At 38.6% G+C, this 21,561-nt stretch overlaps 1 protein-coding gene across 4 annotated transcripts in view; it reads left to right on the top strand.

Moving 5' to 3' along the window:
* LOC114667313 (uncharacterized) overlaps positions 1-21,452 on the top strand; it is a 48,375-nt gene extending 26,923 nt beyond the window's left edge. For 2 of the 4 annotated variants that reach the window (XM_028822572.2, XM_028822573.2), the window contains exons 7-10: positions 1,714-2,199; positions 2,736-3,015; positions 5,448-5,673; positions 6,772-9,950. In XM_028822572.2, the coding sequence (XP_028678405.2) occupies positions 1,714-2,199; positions 2,736-3,015; positions 5,448-5,673; positions 6,772-7,977 (2,198 nt within the window). In that variant the 3' untranslated portion in view covers positions 7,978-9,950. Of the gene's footprint in view, positions 1-1,713; positions 2,200-2,735; positions 3,016-5,447; positions 5,674-6,771; positions 9,951-21,269 lie in introns of those variants that run through there. The other 2 variants (XM_028822574.2, XM_051920491.1) reach the window with 2 other exon arrangements.
* The last annotated feature ends 109 nt before the right edge of the window (positions 21,453-21,561 follow it).

Raw genomic sequence — 21,561 nt, forward strand, 5'->3', positions numbered from 1 at the left:
GACAACAGTACTTTTTTATGGGGCAGTGGGGGAAACTAGGTTGTAGACTTGGTAAGCATTTGTTGTGAATGTTTCCAAATAATACAATTGAATTGCTACAGACTTTGCATACACTTCCAAGAAGTTCTTCTAAACAGTTACTAAAGTAAGTAATCCAATGCCCTCCTTCGCATTCTGAAATTGTTAAACCACTGCTTTGCCTTAAAACCCTTTGCATGTTACTCTCACCAGTTCTTTTATATCCACATTTTCCTGTTTATAGATACATCAGTAATAGCAACAGAACCAGTTATTTGTTTTTTGTTTCTTCTCATTACCATCATGGTGAATTCACAGACATTCTTCGCTGAAAAGTGTATTAAGCTGAACAGCTGCCTGCACATAGTGTTCATGATGATGCATTATGTTGTATCTGTAAGACAAATTTTTATTCATTTTATCCATGCAGGGCACATTCAGGATTTGTATATGCACACACTAATATCAGATTTGGATTGCTTGCAAAATTACTTTGAACAATTAATTGAAAAATCATACTCGTACCAAAATCAGAATTGAGTTATTTTTAAGCTGTATTTTAAACATAGCTAAAGGACCCCCCCCCCCCCAAATCTGATAGCCACTTTTGTAATCCATCCATCCATCAATCCATTATCCAACCCGCTATATCCTAAGTACAGGGTCACGGGGAGTCTGCTGGAGCCAATCCCAGCCAACACAGGGCACAAGGCAGGAACCAATCCCGGGCAGGGTGCCAACCCACCGCAGGACACACACACAAACACACCCACCCACACACCAAGAACACACTAGGGCCAATTTAGAATCGCCAATCCACCTAACCTGCATGTCTTTGGACTGTGGGAGGAAACCGGAGCACCCGGAGGAAACCCACGCAGACACGGGGAGAACATGCAAACTCCACGCAGGGAGGACCCGGGAAGTGAACCCAGGTCCCCAGGTCTCCCAACTGCGAGGCAGCAGCGCTACCCACTGCGCCACCATGCCACCCTACCAAAATCAGAATTGAGTTATTTTTAAGCTGTATTTTAAACATAGCTAAAGGAACACCCCCCCCCATCTGATAGCCACTTTTGTAATCCATCCATCCATCGATCCATTATCCAACCCGCTATATCCTAAGTACAGGGTCACGGGGAGTCTGCTGGAGCCAATCCCAGCCAACACAGGGCACAAGGCAGGAAACAAATCACGGGGTACCAGCCCACCGCAGCACTTTTGTAATAATTAAAAAAAAATGTTTACTTACCTATTTAATATTTCCCCTAAATTGATCAACCTTCTCTCCTTTGTTGGCCCTTCCAATGCATCATTCAGTTTAACAGTTGCAGGAAACTATATTATGAATATCACGGGCTGGTCCTAAATGCTGGATATCCCTCTTCCTCTTTCACAGTTCTGTAACTCCCCATCTCAACTTCACCTTTATGAACGGAGTTCTGTAACAAGCAAAAGTGTAATTATCCACGTTGAGATACTGGTTATACATTTATTTGGTAGCGTTTATTCTCTTTTTGTTGTTTTTTTAATATAATTATGCTGTGGTTATAAATGCTTATTTGCTCCAATATCATTCCATGTCAGGAGATTACTTAACAAAGATTCCAAGCATCTGGTCAAGAAGTCTTTAATTTCTCTTTCTCATACAGTATTTTTATGTTGATCCTTTTTACTGTCTCTTTCTATTTTTAGCTGTTGCTGTTGACATGTCTTACCTTTGTGGACAATGCCACATTGTCTTCAGAGACTTGAGAACCAAAGAGAGACACATGCATCACCGATGTCACTTACAACCTCCTAGGGGTGATGCAGACTCTGGAGCAGACTCTGATCCTGGTGTGGCATCTGGTTCAGACCATGATGGAGCTACTCTGATGTGTCAGCAGTGTGGTGATTCTTTCCCTGTTGCAGCAGGATTTCCACAGGGCCAGCAGCTTTCTCCTGGCCATACGTGGCCACAGCGTGGTTTTCAGCTTAGTGTGGGTGCATGCTCCCATGATCAACCAGGAAACTGCCAGTCTCCAATGGAAGTTGATCAGGCAATGGAACTTACAGGAGAAAGCTCGGCTCTTGGAGAGGAAGGCAGGATCTTAGAAAAGGTGAATGCCAGAGATGAGCTGATTGAAAATGAAGATGATGATGCTGCACAGCAGGAGCCCGAGTTCGATGTACACATGTGTAAGTCCATGGTGGTGGTGGAGGAGACTTGGGTGAAATATTTAAATGTAAACAACAGTTGTAATTTTGTTCATTGTTACATTTTAGAAAATCAGAGGAAAAAAGTCAGTAGGCATTTCTTGTATTGGTCAATTGAACAAAGTAAATGAGTGTATATTCAACCTAAATTATTATTAGACTAGTGAAATACGGAGCTCCAGTTCCATCAGGGCTGTCCCATATTTATTTATATTTATTTATATATATATATATATATATATATATATATATGGGAGTTTAGAAGCAGTGCCTTAGTGTTATGCAAGTATCCATGACAGGCATTATTTTTATGAATTATGAAGTCGCACAAAAATAAAATAAACGGGTATTTGCCATTAGTACAAAGATAATATATCATGATGGAAAAATAATCCAATAATATACTGTAACAAAATTTTCCACTTCTGTTTTTGTTTACACTTTTTTATGTGCAGCTGTATTACAGAAATACAGTATTTACTCACATTTATGTTTCTTTTGCAATGCTTTTACTGTAGGGGTTTATAAGAAGAGACTCAGATTAAACCATTCTGAGAAGTTCCTGGACTTAATTGCTCAAAGTTCTCACAGTGAAGTATCTGATTTACCAAGCTCTGATTTTGAGGATGAAGAAGCTATTTTTGCAGCATACCATACAAATGACCTCCTCTGTGAACCAGGAGAGGAGGAGGAGGAAGAGGAGGAGGAAGAGGACACTGGAAGTAAAGATCCTCTTGGACATACATATGTTAAGAGGCAATTGCAGGAGGGCAGAATACAGCTCTGGAAACGAGAGAAGTAGGTTTCTGTTTGACATTTTAAGATTCTTGCTTTTCCTCACATTCTTTAGATTACAGCAGTGTTTCTCAACCACTGTATTGTGACATATGTCTGGGGATGGTGGCTGCTGATGGTGGGTCATGGGCTGCAGTCGTTGGGTGCATGAGAGGGTTGATTAAGAGACTGACCGCATTGCGTGATATTTATCCCCATTTATAACTGTGGATGTTTCACGGACAGGAACCTTTACCCGCTCTTACATTAATTCTGGTTTCACCAAGCAGAACAAGTGCTCTTACATTCATGCTTGTGCCATCAAGGGAGAAGAAAACTTGTGTGTTTTCAAACTTGAAAATGTAAAACGGGGTCACAAGACAGTCAAGGTTGAGAAACACTGGGTTAGAGTATAGAGAATCTACTAGACAATGCTTTGCTTTTGTCTCTGAGCAAGCAAATTGTGTTCCTTTAAACACTAAAATCTGTTTATTACTGTCCCCTCATTCATGCTGATTCCTTCTTAATTAATGTATTGAATTTGGTTTTTATTCATCTTTATTGGTATTTTTTAAAACACAATTTCATCATACTTGGTGAAGATTGGTGTCCAAAAAGAAATAAAAAATCAGTAACTGATAGTTTCCCCATCATTCTAAGTTGTTAGCTCCATGTTGTTTGACCATAAGCAGTTTCCAGGATATCGACAGATGTAGCTGTATAAATTTCTACAGCTGTAAAACCAAGCAGGCAAGAGAGGAAGGGGTGAGGATTAGATACTGTGTTAATCGTGGCTGTACAGAGAGGCAAGTCCCATTCTTTATTGCCTTAATGTACATTTAGAGCTCTTTCTCTCTATTGAAATTTATTAATATCAACTGCATGGCACTATATGGAATTGATCCATAATTGTGCAAATTCCATTAAATAGAAACTTCCACATTTTTAGACCTTAAGCGCCCACTTGTCTATGGTAGTGGCTGCCACTTAATCCTACTTTTTAATTGAAATTTGATGTTTTCCAGGTGGGTGACCTGTTGCTTCTTAATTGTAATTGCTTTTAAGGTTGCCTTTATGACTCATTCTTTATAATAAAGGTACACGTCTTTTTACATCTTTCAATTCTCTCTGCCTATTCATGATTTGAGGTAGATTTTGCTGTAGTGCTCAGAAGACAGAGAGTGATTACTTAAACAGTAATAAATTGGAATCTTAAGCTCAATTCGTAACACAACATTGTCAGATGCACTTAATACAATTTTTGATAATTTTGCTGCTGAAGAGTATCCCACCAGGACAGCAAATAACCCTGGACAGGACACCAGTCACTGGGGCCCACTCGGTGTCAAAGATAATAGAATGCTTTTGTGAGTGTATTTTTGATTTATTTGTAGAATGTCGTTATTGCTTAAATTTCAAAGAAGACAAGTGTAATTGTAACACCTGCAAAATGAACCTCTCACTGTAGAAGTATCACTAAAGCACATTATTTGAAAAGTACAGTACATAATAACTTATTTCTTAAAAGTAAACCGTGAATATTTGAGAATTATAAGATGTAAGCTAAACAAGAAATATGTCTAAAATAGTTGGCTTTAAATATTTTCAATAACGTTGGCCTGCTGCTGGAAAAACCAGTAGCAACTGATGTATTTATTGATTAGTTCATATCAAGCCAGCAGTCATAAACAGACATGGAAACTGTCCGATTATGAGTACAGAAAGTTAACAAGGAATTGCATGCAAATTTTGTACGGATGCAGAGCAGAAAATTCAGCTACGGAAATGTTAATATATTTTGTATAATGCATATGTCAAGCATCTTTGTGAACAGCCCAAAATAAAAAAAAAACAAAAAAAAAGATAACTGTTACAGGTGAAAATTATTTTTTATATCACCTTTGAAGGTTTTGTTTTCACTTTAAAAACTGTTTAATTGGCTTGTTTATGTAACTATTTGGTTATTTTGTAGTTCTTTAATAACCTATAACATTGTAACAACTTGATTATCTATTTGTACAGACCTGAACAAGAGTACAGTCTTGGTTTACATTAAAAAAATGAATATTGGGGAGCTTTAGAAGAATAAGCGGGTTATTATAGGATTTGTAGTGTGGTTGTGGCTAAAAGAGCTGTCTAGAACTACTGAATGTGAGGTGTTTGGAGAACCTCACGGACTGCTTGTGATCTCTTCATTCAATGGTGGGTAGTGGACGTGGAGTACTGTGTTTCCCCTGGAGTGTTTGTTTGTGCTACTGTCAAACTGATTTGTGACTTTTTTACAGTATTGCAGTCTGTTTGAAAAATGGTTCTTGTTTAAAAACTTAATTTTAAATTGAATCTAAAGAAAGATATAATACACTGATGGTAATAAGTATGGAATATTTATAAAAACACTCTGGATGAAAAATAGTTAATACATTGCCAAAGTAAATTACTATTTTCTGTGTTCTTAGCTTTCAGCCTTTAGAGAGTCTTCTTTTTGGGGAAGATCCAGACAGTTACTGCATTCAAGAAGCACCACTTGAGCCATTTCAGTACTTCAGCAAGTACCTTGATCGCTCCATGTGGGAACTGATAGCTCAGGGGACAAACCAGAATATTTTATCTTCCAATGAAAGCACCACGCCAGAAGAAGTAGCTGTCCTGATTGGAATGTTCATTGCCATGGGCACACTAAAGGTAACCCATTAGATTTTTTTTTCTACCACCTTCATATAGAGCATAGATGGGCCCCTTATTTTCCAGTGAAGCCACACATGTGGCAAATAAGAAGTGAAATTCACCAGACATTGCAAAAAACGAGAAGCTAGTGTGATTTAAAAAAATAACATAGCGTTTGCAGCAGTTCATTTAAACTTGAATGCAAAATTTGACATCTTTTGTGTTTAGTTGGAGAAATGTTGGCTAAATATCAGAACTGAATGCAGCTGCACCTCAAAGTTGACATCAGCAGTTAGAGATCTGCGTTTTGAGTTGATGAATCCCATCAGAAAGTTGATTCACACTCACATTTGTCCAAACATAGACAATAATTTTAGTATACCTGATCTTAAAAATAATCTACTAATCCACCTTAAACAAAGAAAATTGAAAAATTTTAACAATTTGTTTTTGTGAGGCACTGAAGCAAGTAAAAATAAAGTGAAAATTGCACAGTGAGAACAGACACAAACACACACTTAAGAAATTATCAGATTGTAGACACTATCTGTTCAAGGCTGAGTTTTGAATCAAAGTGAATGCAGAGTGTGCTGGGATGTCTCTGCTTAGCTGTTCTCTGAGCGTGACGCTCCCTCTCAGCTGCTTGTCCTGTCTGAGAATAGACCTTTCAGCTAGTGGAGTTAGTTTGTCTTTTACTCTATTTGAGGAAAGGGACGTTTTTTTAGTATAAATGCTGTGAGTTTAACACCAGTGGTGTCATCTCGGGGACAATAAGCACTTAGGGTTGTCTGTCACCCTGAGCAGGGACATGGGAAAAGGTATAAAGGTGATGAAAGTGAATATTGGCAGGTAGAACTTGAGTCTATGAGAAGGCAGAACAGGAAATATATATCTGCATCCAGCAGATGCCATCAAGAGAATGTTACATTTTACAGTAGGAGCCAAAATATTGAAAAATCATTTGGCACATTTTTATAGACATTTTATCACTTATGGTAATTTGTGACTGGATTGCTCATCCTTGAAATAAATGTTTTATTAGAACATATAAATTGACTCTTTCTGGTTGTATTCTATGGGCTCCTGGAAAATATTTTGATTGTTGTATTTTCACAGTTTCCTTCAGTGAAGCTCTACTGGAACGAGTCAACAAGAGTCCCTATCATTGCCAATGCCATGAGTTTTCAGCGCTTTGTTGAACTAGAAAATGCACTACAAGTTACTGGAAAGCAAGCTGAAGGTACACAAGCTAACAGACTATCGTCAGTTCAGCCCGTATTAGAGAGACTTCGGCAGACTTGTCGCCATTTACCACGTGAAAAGCATAGCACCATATATCTGAGAACTATCCCAATTTCTGGATTTGTTCGCTGCAGGAAGCAAGCAATGGAAAAAACACATGGATTGGACAGTGTTCTGCTCATTGGTGCCAGTGGGATGGTATTGGACTTTGAGGTATGTCCAACTCAAACATCAGGAGAACTCAGTCTTGCGGATTCAGTGGTGATGAGGCTAGTGGAAACGATACCAAGGACTGAGAGCTTCTTGATTTTTTTAGATGATAATTTTACATCAATAGAGTTAATGGATCGCTTGTGTCTAGAAGGAATCCACACTGCAGGAAGGGTGGAAATGGACAGTACGACAGAAATAAGTCAAGACTCAAGGGAAGAAGTGGTACGCCATGATGGGAAAATAGCCATGGTGAAGTGGCAAAAAGCATGTTTTTTATCTACCTATGTGGCAGGAGAACCAATGTGTAAGGTGCACCAGTGGGACAAATCCCGCAGACAGTGTGTGATCCTACCACAGCCTTGTGTTGCACATGAATGGGAGACGTTCACTAAAAGTGTAGGGCTAAATGATTCATTGATTAATTTATACAGAATTCCAGCAAGGAGGAGGAAGTGGACTTCTCAGCTGCTGCTTCATTTTATTGATTTGGTTGTGGTAAATGCTTGGCTTGAGTACTGTCGTGACTGTAAAGCAAGTAAGATAAAGCCAGACTTAAGCCTTTTGGCGTTCAGAATGTGCATATCAGAATGTTTGATCACCTGCAGAAATAAGAAGAAAGAACCAGCGAACCCCACTGATGAAACTTTATGTGATCAAGAAGGTGGAAGCAACATGCAACCTCTACCTGAGCTGGCTCTGCGATATGATGGCAGAGACCACTGGCCAGAGCAGCTTGACCAATCTGAAGCATCATTCTGTCGGTATGAACCATGTCAAAGAATGTCCAATGTGAGGTGTATGAAATGTGGGGTTTTCCTTTGTATTTCCATGCTTTCAAACTGCTTTTTAAAATTTCATAACAAATAGTTTTCAAAAAGGGAAAGCAGGTCAACCCACATAAAAGTTACATAAAAATAAAACTCGGCAGTGTACAGTGACTAGTGACACAACACACTGCAATATGTGCCTCTACATGTTGCGGATTTTAGTTTCAAGAGGCTTTAGTCTGTACTTTATTTATATATATGTTTTGTTTGTTTCTGTTACAGAATGAGTTTATTTTTCCCCAATTAGGCTGATTTAATACCGATAAAAAATAAATTAATGGATGCAATGTGAATTGGCCGTTTTAGAGCATTGATGTTCCTTTTGTTAAACATGGATTTCCAAGAAGTATAGGCTTGGTATACTGCTCAAAAAATTATAAGGGAACACTTAAATCACACATCAGATCTTGAAGAACAAAATATTCAAATGGAAAATCTTTACTCAGTAATATTGTGTAATTCGATGAGAACAAAATTATATAAATGATCAATGGAAACCAAACTCACCAACCCATTGAGGGCTGATTCAACATCACACAGAAAATCGGAGTCAAAAATTGAAATCACAGGCTGATCCAACTTGTGTGAATTTCATCACAGCAACTCATAATGTGACTCAGTAGTGTGTACGGCCCCCACATGCCTGTATGCACTACCGACAACATCTGGGCATGCTCTTGATGAGACGGTGGGTGGTGTCCTCACAGACCTGCATCAGTGAGTTCCTGGACAGTCTGTGGCGCTATTTGGAATCATTGGATGCACCGATACATAACATCCCAGTGCTACTCAATTGGATTAAGGTCTGGGGAATGTGCAGGCCAGTCAATAGCATCGATGCCTTCATTATCCAGGAATTGCCAGCATACAGTGGCCATGTGAGGCCGGGAATTGTTCTGCACCGGGAGGAACCCAGGGCTCACTGCATCAGTGTAAGGTCTGACAATGGCTCCGAGGATTTAATTCCTGTACCTAACAGCAGTCAGGGTACCATTGCCTAACACATGGAGATATGTGCAACCCTCCAAGGCTATGCCCCCCAGACCATCACTGACCCCACCGCCAAACCAGTCATGCTGGATGTTGCAGGCTGCATAACGTTCACCACAGCATCTCCAGACTCTTTCTTGTCTGTCACATGTGCTCATTGTGAACCTGTTCTCATCTGTGAAGAAAATGGGGTGCCAGTGGTGAAGCTGCCAATTGTGGTATTCTCTGGCAAATGCCAATCGAGCTGCACAGTGATGGGCTGTGAGCACAGGTCCCACAAGAGGATGTTGGGCGCTCATGCCACCCTCATCACATTTGTTTCTGACAATTTGGTCAGAAACATGCACACCAGTAGTCAGAAGGAGGTCATTTTGTAGGGCTCTGGCAATGTTCCTCCTTCCAGAAACGAGCGGATACCAGTCCTACTGCTGGATTGATGCCTTTCTACGGCCCTGTCCAGCTCTCCTCATGCAATGGCCCATCTCCTGGTATCTCCTCCATGCTCTTGAAACTGTGCTGGGAGACACAGCAAACCTTCTTGCAGCGCCATGTGTGGATGTGCCTTCCTGGGAGAGCATAATTACCTGAAACGGCTGCAGGTACTACCTTGTGCTACCAGTAGTGACAAGGGCACTAGCAAAACGCAAAACTAAAAAAGTATTAGTCAGGAAAGATAAGGAGAGAGCAATTGTCTGTGGCCACCAGCTGCAAAACCATTCCCCTTTTGGGGGTGGCCTTGCTGTTGCCTCTCCATTGTACCTGTCATCACTTTCATTTCCACTGAAGCAGGTGAAGTTGATTTACAATCGCTTATACTTCCTAACTGGACAGATTTATATCCCAGGAGCTTCACTGACTTCATGTTAGACTGTGATGATTAAGTGTTCCCTTCATTATTTTTTTTTTTTTTCGAGCACTGTAGTTAAAGCGACAGGCGTTAGTCCAACAAACTTCTCATCTATCAAATTGCAACTTTGAATCCCACTGAGTTCTGTCTTGCAGAGATGTTTAAAAACAAACAAACAAACAAACAAACAAAACCCCATGGAACACGACATTGCAGCAGATGTGATAAAATTGCAGTGTTACTTGCTATCAAGTGCCTTGGGTGTAAAAGGAACATTTATGTACTAATATGTATGGGAAAACAGTAAGACAAACGTTTTATTTATTTATTTTTCTTAAACAGTTTAAATAACAAAGCTCCTAACTTCTTCAATGTCACAACCATCTTTTAAATTCCATTCCATATCATATTGTACAATTAAAGTCAATGAAGCAAAATCCCCTTCTGATGTATTTATGTGCACATAGGAATGCTTCTTTGCCCTAGGCCTTATCAATTTCCTAAACAAAGTGGATTTAAATACTAAGTTAACCTTTTAAGCCTCTTCTGTATCGTAACAAAAAATAATTTATAATTCTGTGCAATTTCCTAATGCAAACAAATTTACTGCTTCTTGTAAATGAAGGCGAGTTCTACCGCTGATTGTACTGTAGCTTGATGGCGCCTACTAACCTTATTTGCATTACCCTCTCACCTTAAGGTAAGAGCATCATAAGACTATTAAATTTACATCAGTGTGTTAATATAACTTAAACTTACATTAAATTTGTATGTTCGCATGGTGCGTGTGTGAACTTAGTTGGAAGTTCTATAGTAGCCCCCGTTGTGATTGTGCTATAAACTTTTTATCAAAGGAGCCTTTGGTGGTGCCTATTCAAAGACTGGTTCCTGCCCTGTGAAAATACTGCTGGGATGGGCTTAGCTTCCCTTTAACTCTGAATTGAATTAGTAGGGTTTAAGAATGTTCCATTACTTTTTACATTATAGATCAGTATAGCATACATTTTTACAATTATAAACTTTATCTAACCTCTATATTTAAGTACCCCTTCTCCCACCCACCAAGGGTCAGTAGGATTGGAAGAGCATTAGTAAGAAGTAATCATTTGAAAATATGGATATACTGTTTAGTGGTATGTTGCTTTAAAGCACAGGTGTCGAACTCCAGTCCTCGAGGGCCGCAGTGGCTGCATGTTTTCATTCTAATCATCTTCTTCATTAGTGAGCCGTTTTTACTGCTAATTAACTTCTTCTGCCTTAGTTTTAATTAACTTGACTCAGGCCCCTTAATTGTCTCTTCCTTAATTAGTAGCCAAACAATAATGAGACATCAAACAAGCCACCATATGACCAGCTCACCTGTGCCCATCACACAATATCTGAAAATAAATAAATAAAGGTGAAGGTCTCAGTAAGGTTGATCTCTCAGGTCACCAAAACATTGTGACGGTGTTCTTAGAAAAAACAGAAAAATCAACAGATATGGAAATGTCTGCTGTTGTAGAATGAGAGCAGCAGCAAGCCATTGAATTAAATAACGGGCTTAATTAACAGCAAGAATCAGCTTCTCATTACGAGACTGTTTGGAGTGAAATTGGTTGGAGTTTGAAATCCCAGTTTAGCTGGTCATCTGTTAGCTCGTTTCACGTCTCATTTCTGTTTGGCTGCCATTTAATGAAGAAAGGATTCAATTCAGAGGACTGACTCCTTAGAAACGGGGCTATTGAAATGAAGGGAAAAAGGACTTAATTAGCAGTGACTACTGGTCACTGCCAGGCCCGGAGTTCGACACCCCTGCTTTAAAGGTAGGCTACTAGTATTAGTTTAGATATCAATTCTTTGTCTGAATTGATAATAATAATACATTTTATTTATATAGTGCCTTTTGAACTAGGCTTCATTTTTGTAAAATACCTGCCTTTCATTTATTAAACTATGTCTTTTAGGGAAAGGATGTATCTGGGACACAGAAGTTCAAATGGTAGGTTTTAGGTTCATTACTGTCAGCTATACAGAGTGCAGTGAAATTCTTATTTGCATTTGCTAATCAACTTGCAACATTTCAACAGTCTCTGGTGGCATTATTAGTGAGTATAACATCCTTACCTCAAAACATCTGGGTTTCCTTATGTGATGATGTAAATATACTGTATAATCAATAGGCAAGTTTGTAGTGAGGTCAATACCACACATATTTCAATTGTTATTTATTTAATGCATAAAGGAATAATCCACCCAAAAATATTTCATGTCACTTAGCCCATGTAGTTTGTTTATAGTGACTGAGAAAATATTTTAATCTCATACTTTCATGAAAAATGGAGAAGCATATATGATGACCAAAGCTGGATAGCAGCAAACAATATCAAAAACGTTCATGAAAAAAATATAAATTTTCTTATGTTTCATATAATCCTTAGGTTTTGCCACTTATATGCTCACACTGACATGTATCTTTGCTAAAATATTGTTAAGTAAACTAACTCCTGAAAATATTCTTATGAATGAAAATGGAACACGGTCAAACACAACTGAGGATTTGAATTGTAGACCTCCTGTTGTTAAATTTATATTCCTGTTTACAACTGGAATTCCTCAGGATTATTTAGCAGCAGTCTGTGAAACTACGTGGTGGGTCAATTGACCTTCTGCTTTTTATAGCGTCTCAAATATGCACAAGTCTGAGGCATATTCTCTTCCCAAAGATGTTTTCAATCGCTTTTCTTTAACTTTTAATTGACGTCTCTCGGTACTTGCTGTGCCATGTTGATATCACTTGAATCACAATGTTAATCAAACAAGCTGTCACTCGGCTCAACTCCTGACCAGCGTATGAGGGAGGAGGAGGTCTTTCATTAATTCTAGTGCATTCCATTTTCATTCAAAAGAACATTTTTTGGGGAGTGGTTTATATAAAGAATATTTTACTAAAAATAATTGTTAGGAATGTTGTGAGCATACAACTGGATGACTTGACACGTGAATATGTGACACAAGTAACATGAGATTTTTCATGGACGTTTTTGATACTGTTTGCTTTTGTCCAGTGTTGGTCCCCATAGGTGCCTTTTCCTACAGAGATTTTATCTCCCTTCTGCAAGAAAATATGAGATCAAACTACAACGGGGTAAAGAATAGATTGAAACAATCAATTTTGGATGGAGTATTCCTTTAAGGGGTTGTGGAAATATATGATTACCTTGTACAGATGCATTTAAAAAGTAACATCAGCCTTGGGCAAATGCGCAAGTCCACCCAACACTGTCAAGCATGGGATTTCTGCATCCCTTGACAGGAATGTTTGTGCTTGGGCGGAGTGGTGGCTCTGAGGCTAGAGATCTGCACTGGCAATCGGAAGGTTGCCGGTTCGAATCCCGTAAATGCCAATAGGGACTCTGCTCTGTTGGGCCCTTAAGCAAGGCCCTTAACCTGCAATTGCTGAGCGCTTTGAGTAGTGAGAAAAGCGCTATATAAATGCAAAAAATTATAATTATTATTAAAATTATTAGAATTTTCACAAACTTGGTAACTTGGTTTGATCTTTTGGAATAATAGAATATTTTCTCTATTTTGTTTGGTAAGAACCCGACCAGAATCATTACACTGGTGTGTAAAGGCTGCTAATTCAAAAGGTTTTTTTTTTCTTCTTTGGAAAGATGAATTTGAATGTCAGATTTATCTTTAGGTAAGGTCATTTTTGTGCAGTAAGAAAAACTATCTTCTCAGTTTTGTGTATATACCCTCTTAATGATATATATGAATCCTGGTGCATCTTTGTTATAAAAAAATTTAGTTCAAGGAATGTTACTTTTTTTATATGAAACATCAAACTGATTTCTTGTAGATCTAAGCCATATGAGACTTTATGTGAGAAATAACAAAGAATAAAGATACACTATTATTGTGACGCAAATCGGTGGGGCCGCTACCCCCACTGTGTTCCTCCCCATTCTATTATCTTAAGCCCATTGTTTTTAAGGCCCTTATGTTAATTATTGTATGTCTTATCCCATCCCTTACCGGTATCTTAACCCCAATTGATTAAGTCCCTAATGTTAAAATAGTACTTAGATTACCTTACCCCACACCCATTCCCTTATCTTAACCTTGCGTCACGATAATAGAAAAGTACCTCATTTTTCAAAGACGAAATAATCACTTTTTTAAAGTAGGCTTAGGTTTTAGAATGATGAGAAGTAGGTGAAAGAAAATTATTTTATTAAATTACTATTTGCAGGTGATGATAAACTTTATGTCGTTTATGGGCAATGTTAAGCATCTTATTTAGTGTTAACGCTGTAATTCATTATTTTAAATAAAGTGACAGATACACGTTAGGTATGATTTCGGTGGGTGTTAAATTACGTTAAGGAAAGTTTATTTTCATATTACAAACACAGAAAATGGCAAGGCCAACTAAACGTAACACGAAAATGTGAAATAAGTTTTCAGTAAATATTACTAATATACAGAGAACAATACATTTACAAATTAAAATAAAGACAGGACACCTCTATATTAATTGACACCTCCGTTATCGCCTGATGCCTATTCCAGCAAAAAGGCATCATGAAACGGGAGTGCGGCTCGTGGACAGCAAAGAGGACTACAATTCCCAGAAGTCTGTGCTGTATTTCGTTTTTATCCAGCGACAAGTAACCCGAATGGAAGAACTCGTACGAGGTAAAAAAAAAAAAAAAAAAAAAGGGCAGACAATAAGATAATTATGACAATCAGTGCCTGTTTACGACAACTAAATAGTTGTTATAAAGTTTACATATTCATTATTCAAAGGCACAAATGACTTGTTAAACACTAAAGGGCCGGGGCGTACGGACGGAGGCTGGAGAAAAGGGCTGGCTTCATATGGTTGTTTTATTATTTGGAAACCTGCGGGTCTCATGACAAAGAAATGCATGAATTCTTCATCGGGTTGTGTTCTTTGGCGTTAGCTGGAGGCAGTGCTTTGTAATCGAGAGTTTCGTAGCCTTGCAGCTCACCGTGAATTGTAATGTAAACTCTCCTTAGACACCCTAAATCTTTGTAAAGGGGTCGCACTGAGTACTGATGCTTTTAACGCTGTGTTCAAGTGAACAAGCGCAAATAGAATTATGGTCACTTGCCTTGTTGCGTGTGCTCCATGTTGATGTTTACACAGGTGCTTGTGAATTTGCCACAACTGGTGAAGGTCCACAAATAGTGCTTTAATGAGTAAAGCTCGAATATTAAAAGAGAAGTCTTGACATGCGAGCTCAGACTATTTTAACGTTTTAGTATGTCGTTCAGCAGCAGATTGACGCATTTCATTTAATTTCAGATGTCCGTTAAATTCAATGTGTCGGAGCGCGCTGTTCTCGTAGTGCTGGACTTTCCACTGGAGCCGTCTTTTTAGGTCAAAAGTGACGAATTTTTTTAAAGGGTAGCAGCGTCCACGTTCGTTCGCATGACTGTAGCAGAAGTGAGTTTTTTTTTTTCTTTTCAAATTAAACCAGACGCAATTGTTTTCCCATAATTTGTTTTCCTCTATCTTCCCTGTGCGTCCTTTCCATCATGTGTTTTAGGATGGATGAATGTATGTTTTAAATACCATTTCAGAATTAATATAGACCTTATTGTAATATTTCACATTGCCGATCTAAAACTTGTTTCTGGATGTCATTATTATTGAGAAAGCTTTACATACAGTATTTTATGTTGTGAATTTATATTATGGTACAAGTTGCAGGATTAGTGAATGTTGTATAAATGTTCTTTGAATTTTAACAATTCCTTAAAAATAATGAAAGAGCCAGCAAAAGATGTAAATGGTAAAAGTTCATTATTAAACATTAAATTGAGGTTCTGTTAAAATAAGTCCTAGGTATAGGGAGCCTATTTACAAATACTATTATTTAACAATGGCTTAGAGCAGGGGTGTCAAACTCTGATCCTGGAGGACCACAGAGCAGCTTCAGGTGGTCATTCCAGCCACTTTATTAATGGATGACCAATTTCTGCGGCTAACAGTGTGAATGTCTTGTGCCTTTTATTTTACTTGACTTGCTTTTTAAGACTCGGACCTCTCAGTTGTTATTGCAAAGTGACAGATAACTAAATTACTCAACTCCAGGGTCTCAAACTCAGTTCCAGGAGGGCCGCTGTGTTTCTTCTAATTTCTTAATTAAAAGACAAATCTTGCTGTTAATGAAGCATAATATTTAACTATGTGTCCTCTTACTGCTCTTGTTCTGTAAAACCAGACATTTCCAAAACTGCTTTTTTTTTCTGAAAGCACAAGCAAAATCTTTTGAGGACTAACGAAGATCAATATTTCTCAAAACTTTGCTTTTTTCTTTAAATGAAACACCGTTTCTAAATCACAAAAACAAGCCATTTAAAATGATGACCCCAAGGGGTATGCGAAAAAACTAACAAATACTGTTGTAAGTCGCTCTGGATAAGAGCGTCTGCTAAATGATGTAAATGTAAATGTAATGGTAAATAACCAAGCTTGTTCCTTTGGCAGCAGCCATTTTAATTAATGATGAAAGTGGCTGGAATGAAAACCTGCACCCACTGCTGCCCTTCAGGATCCGAGTTTGATATTATATATTGTGTTCTATGGTTTTTTTTCTGATATTTCCTCTAAATAAAAATGCAGTAAATAAAATTGCAAAGTTAATATGCTTAGAAAGCTTATTACCTGACACTGCAGTGACTCCTGAAGGTTTAAGATTCTATTTTTAAACTGGAACTCTGCTTCACACAAGCTTTAGTCTCAGTTTTTAGTGTAATGTACTTGAAGTGGTAAATGAGTTAATGTTAAACTAGTTGCTGCTAGAAAGTGTCAGCCCCCATGATCCTGAATTGTTTGAAAAGGGGCCGGTAATGGATGGATGTTTACAAAGCTGGCTGAAGCTTATAATAATCGTGTTACTGTTAAATGAGGTAAGGTGTCAAGGCGTGACAGGAGGCTGTGCTTTTTTGTGGTGTTGTGACCTGTGTTTGTCACTGTCAGTATTCTTATCTCTTCCTCCTGAGGCTAAATAAAGAAATCTATTTCTATTCTGAGCATGTGTATATCAGAAGTTGCAAGGATCATGACTGCTTCAGAAAACATTTAAATAGATACCAGTGAGCATCAGTTAGTCAGATGCAGAAGCTGATGTGAAACTTTTAGTGTTATTGGTAATCCTAAATGCAGAATAGGATCTGAGCTACAGAAAAAATAAACCGTAACCTGCTGCAATCGGTGTTGTGATTTGCATCTAGTGTGGTAATGTTGTGTAGTGCTTTAAATCAATGAATTTGAATGGGTTTATTAATTCTGACATTTGGGCAGCACATCTGTACTGCTTGGTCTGCTTCATTTCAAGTGATATTCGTAGCATTTGACACTGAAAAGATTGTAGTGTAATCTGTGTGTTCCAGAACGTTCTCTGCCTCCAGGCAATACACATTAAGATCAGTGTGATGTGAAAGCATTTACAGATGTGGCCAAATTTGTTGGTATCTTACAGGCCACTGAAAAAGTGCTGTATGCCCCCTGAAAAGTGATGGCATGAAACGCAGTTGTCCTGTGTATACCTGCATGCCTTTGATATGTCAGGTAAGGGTTGAAAGGGGGCCAGTATTGCTTATTCTACAAAAATATTCTAAAGTGGTCTGGACACATTTGTTGGTACCCCTAGAAAAGAGCATAAATAATTGGATTAGAGTGATTTTATTCTATGTCACACACGTCTCCAATCATGCAATCAGTCATTCGGCCAATTTAAATGCTGAAAAATCGTAACTCTGCTGGTTGGTGTCCTTGTGTGTCCCACACTGAATATGGACCAGGGAAAGCAAAAGAGAGAGCTGTCTCAGGAGATCAGCAAGAAAATTTATAAATTAGCATGGCAAAGGCAAAGGCTCGAATACTCCAAGTAGCTTGATGTTCTTGTGACAGTGGTTGAAAATATTAAGATGTTTAAGGTTAGTGGGACTGTAGCCAACCATTCTGGACGTGGCTGCAAGACGAAAATCGACCACAGGATGGGCAGAAGGACAGAGAGAACGATAGACAGAAAGCTGAGGACAACATCCAAAGAGATACAGACTGAACTCCAAGGGCAAGGTCCATCAGTGTCTGATTGCACTCTTTGTTGCTTTTTGAATGACAGTTGGCACAATGGAAGAAGACTCAGAAGGACTCCACTGTTGAAAGAAAAAAACATAAAAGAGGCAGATTGGAATTTGCTGAAATACATATTGACAAGCCACAATGCTTCTGGAAGAATGCCCTTTGGACTGATGAGACAAAACTGGAGCTTGTTGGCAAGTCGCATCAACTTTGTGTCTGTAGATGAAAACAAAAATGAAGCTTTCAAAGAAAAGAACCCCATACCTACTATGAAACATGGAGGAGTCTTGGTTATGTTTTGGGGATGCTTCGCTAAATCTGGCATGAGACGCCTTGAGTCTGTGCGGGGAAAAATGAAATCTGCTAACTGTCAAGACATTCTGAAGTGCAACATACTGCCCAGTGTCAGAAAGCTCTGTGTCCGTTACAGGTCATGAGTACTGTATGTTTAACCTGTTGGATGATTCAAAACACACAGCTAACAGCACCTAAGAATAAAACATTGGACTATTCTGAAGTGGCCTCCTAGGAGCCGTGATTTGAATCTCATAAAACATCTATGGAAAGAACAGAAACATCCAGTTTGGAGAAGGCCCCCTTAAAACCGGACACATACAGTATGGAGCAGTTTGTTCATGAGGAGTGGGCCAAACTACCTGTGGACAGGCTCAGAGGTCTCATAGAGAGTTCCAAGTGTCGCTTGTTTGCAGTGATTACCTCTAAAGGCTGTGCAACAAAATGTGAGGTTAGGAGTCCCAACAATGTACATGCCATTTTGGAAATATTCCATTGAATGAAAACACAGAAGCAAAGTCTGAGATATCTATATCTCTCTATCTCTCTCTCTCTCATATATATATATATATATATATATATATATATATATATATATATATATATATATAATGATTGGCTCCAGCAGACCCCCGTGACCCTGTGTTCGGATTCAGCGGGTTGGAAAATGGATGAATGAAATATGAAATAAATAATGATGGGTGCCGATTACTTTTGTCAGTTTCAAATGATTTCATAGACAATTTAGTTTATAATTTTTTTTTTTCTTTCATGGAGGGGTACCAACAAATTTGTCCAAATCTGTAATTTGTCTTACATGGTAGTACATGCATTCCCAGGATACCCTAAAAAAGCAATGCACCTTTCTTCCTACACCTCAAGAGAGAAAAACAAATGAATATAGGTCCACATATTAATACTATTTAACATAAGATGACACCGTGCAAGCACAGGCCATTGAGTTTTTGAAGAAGCTACATTTAGAGACTGGACTGATGCAACATTATCTTTTATTTCAGACCATTTTTAACAGAATGTTTGTTCTCCTTCTTAATATCACAACAGATACCTTGGATTATTCAATTCTCTTATCTTTGATGGCTGTAATACGAGGTGAGACACAAAAATAACTGGATTGGTAAAAAAATATTTATTGCCGAATTACAGCATTCTATACATTCGTGCAAAATGCGTCTCACTGATTCTTTGTCAATACCAGCCAACTCTGAGATAGCTCAAACACCTAGGTGACAATCATTTCGAACAATCTGATTCACCATTTTGATGTTTTCATCCATTTGAGACGAGTGTGGGCAACCTGGGTGTTGAACGTTTTCCACATTTTCTTGTCTTGAAACGTTTGTGCCACTCAAAAACTTGTGTGCAAGACAAACTGTTATCACTGTACACTGTTTTTATCATTTCATAAGTGTCTATGGCCGTTTTGCACAATTTTGTGAGAAATTTGATGTTGATTTGCTCCTCGATTTTTATTTTAATTTTTTTGTTTCACCCGACATTATCAGGGCAACTTGTGTAGCGATTGTTGTCACAGGATATACTTAGCCAATCGGCGGTGCAGGAGGGGATATAGTTCTATGATTCACGTCCAGCCAACATCCAGATGGTTTTCCAGGAAAGCTCCAAGCCCAGTCCGGTTATTTTTGTGTCTCACCTCATATACTTGTCTTTCACCACAAGTAACCTCCCAGTACTGAAAACAAAGACAATGCATATCCTGGAGTGGAAAGTTTTACGGCAGAGTCCTAAATCCCACTCAGATGTGATGCGATTTGGTACAGGAGCAGAGGCAGAGGGAGGCTACCCTGCAGCAAAGAGTTCAAGACTGACTCACACTTTTTATTATTCTTACATACTGTGTTAACAGAGTTGGCGTTGCTCATTTTAGTCCATCTAGCAGCAGTAAGCGTCACTTGATTATGCCAAGAGTAATTTAAATATCTTGGATTTTTCTAAACCGCTTAATCCAGACTGAGGTGAGCCGAGCCAAACCCCAGCTAGCATAGGGTGCAAGGCAGGAACAAGCCCTGGACAAGGGCACCAGTCCATCACAGGGTGAGCAGGGCAAATTTTGTGTTGTCAATTCACCAAACCTGAATATTTTAGACAGTTGAGGGGAAACTGGAGCACCTGGAGAGGAAACCCGTGCAGATATGGGGAGAACATACAATATGCATGTAATTTTTATGCCGTATCCTAAACAATTGATCAGAAGAGAAATGAAGTAAATCAGTCAGTGCAGGGTTCGTTCATTTGCTAGCACTGTGGAGAGGATGGGGATTAAAAACTTGGATCCTGGAAGAGGAATATCTTGGGACTGGTTTACTGAAAGCAAATAAGTTGCCCTGTGCATACACACACTCCAGCAGTCCAATGGAATAATGTTCCTATTATTGTTCAATAGAACAATGATCTTGAGTTCTTTTTCTACATTAGGGCATGGACCATTCTATTCCAGGTTTATTTATTTATTTTTTCATCGAATCAGTATACTGCTCTGGACACCAAACCATTGCAGTAAATATGCATCAGAATGCTCACAAAAAGGGGGTCAGGCATAGTGTAAGGACAACTTCTGATTTCAAAGCATTTGGCCAAGTCTTCCTATCGGGTTTAAGTCAGTAGTGTCCGGTGGGGTTTGGGGTTCTTGCCCATATCTTACTTCAACAAATGTGAATAAAAGGTTTTAGCGTGTAATAGCAACGATAAAACTTCATTTGCAGAGAAACCCATTCTTTTGTTCTGAGACAGAAGTAGATCATCACAAAGGATATTAAATCTTCAATTTATATTTTCGTTTGGACTTCGTTTATGACCCAAAGGGTCATGGGAGTCTGGAACAAACAATCAAGACATGTATGAGAGCTTAGCTACTAACCAGTCAAATAACACAATGTATTGGATTGCCTTTTCATGTATGTTAGAATTCCATGATTAAATAATTTTTTTTAAAAAAAGGTATAAAGTCACTACAATTTAATGTATATTGATTTACTTTGGTAATTCATGATTTAATTAATTTGGTGTTGTAGAAAGTGAGATCTGCATGCATATAACTTTTTAAATACATTTTTAGGAGGCAGAGTTTCCAAATGAATAAACTGCTGTCATGGAACTGGCTCCGATGAAGGTGACCGACAGTACTGCTTTCAAGTCCAAGAGTATGGTGCAAACAGGAACACTGGAAGTTAAGATGGAACGGGAAGACGAAAGCGCATGGGAGTGGGGCAAATGTGTGATCAAAGAGGAGGTGGAAGAAGGGGACCCAGAGGTGCCAGGTGCTACCGAAGTGCAAACTGCACTGCCTGCGTTGGACTCCTACCTTCATGTGCCTACCCTAAATCTGGATGCAGAGGGTGAAGTGCAGT

Source organism: Erpetoichthys calabaricus, chromosome 17, assembly GCF_900747795.2.
Source record: "Erpetoichthys calabaricus chromosome 17, fErpCal1.3, whole genome shotgun sequence".
In the NCBI taxonomy this organism is placed as follows: domain Eukaryota; kingdom Metazoa; phylum Chordata; class Cladistia; order Polypteriformes; family Polypteridae; genus Erpetoichthys; species Erpetoichthys calabaricus.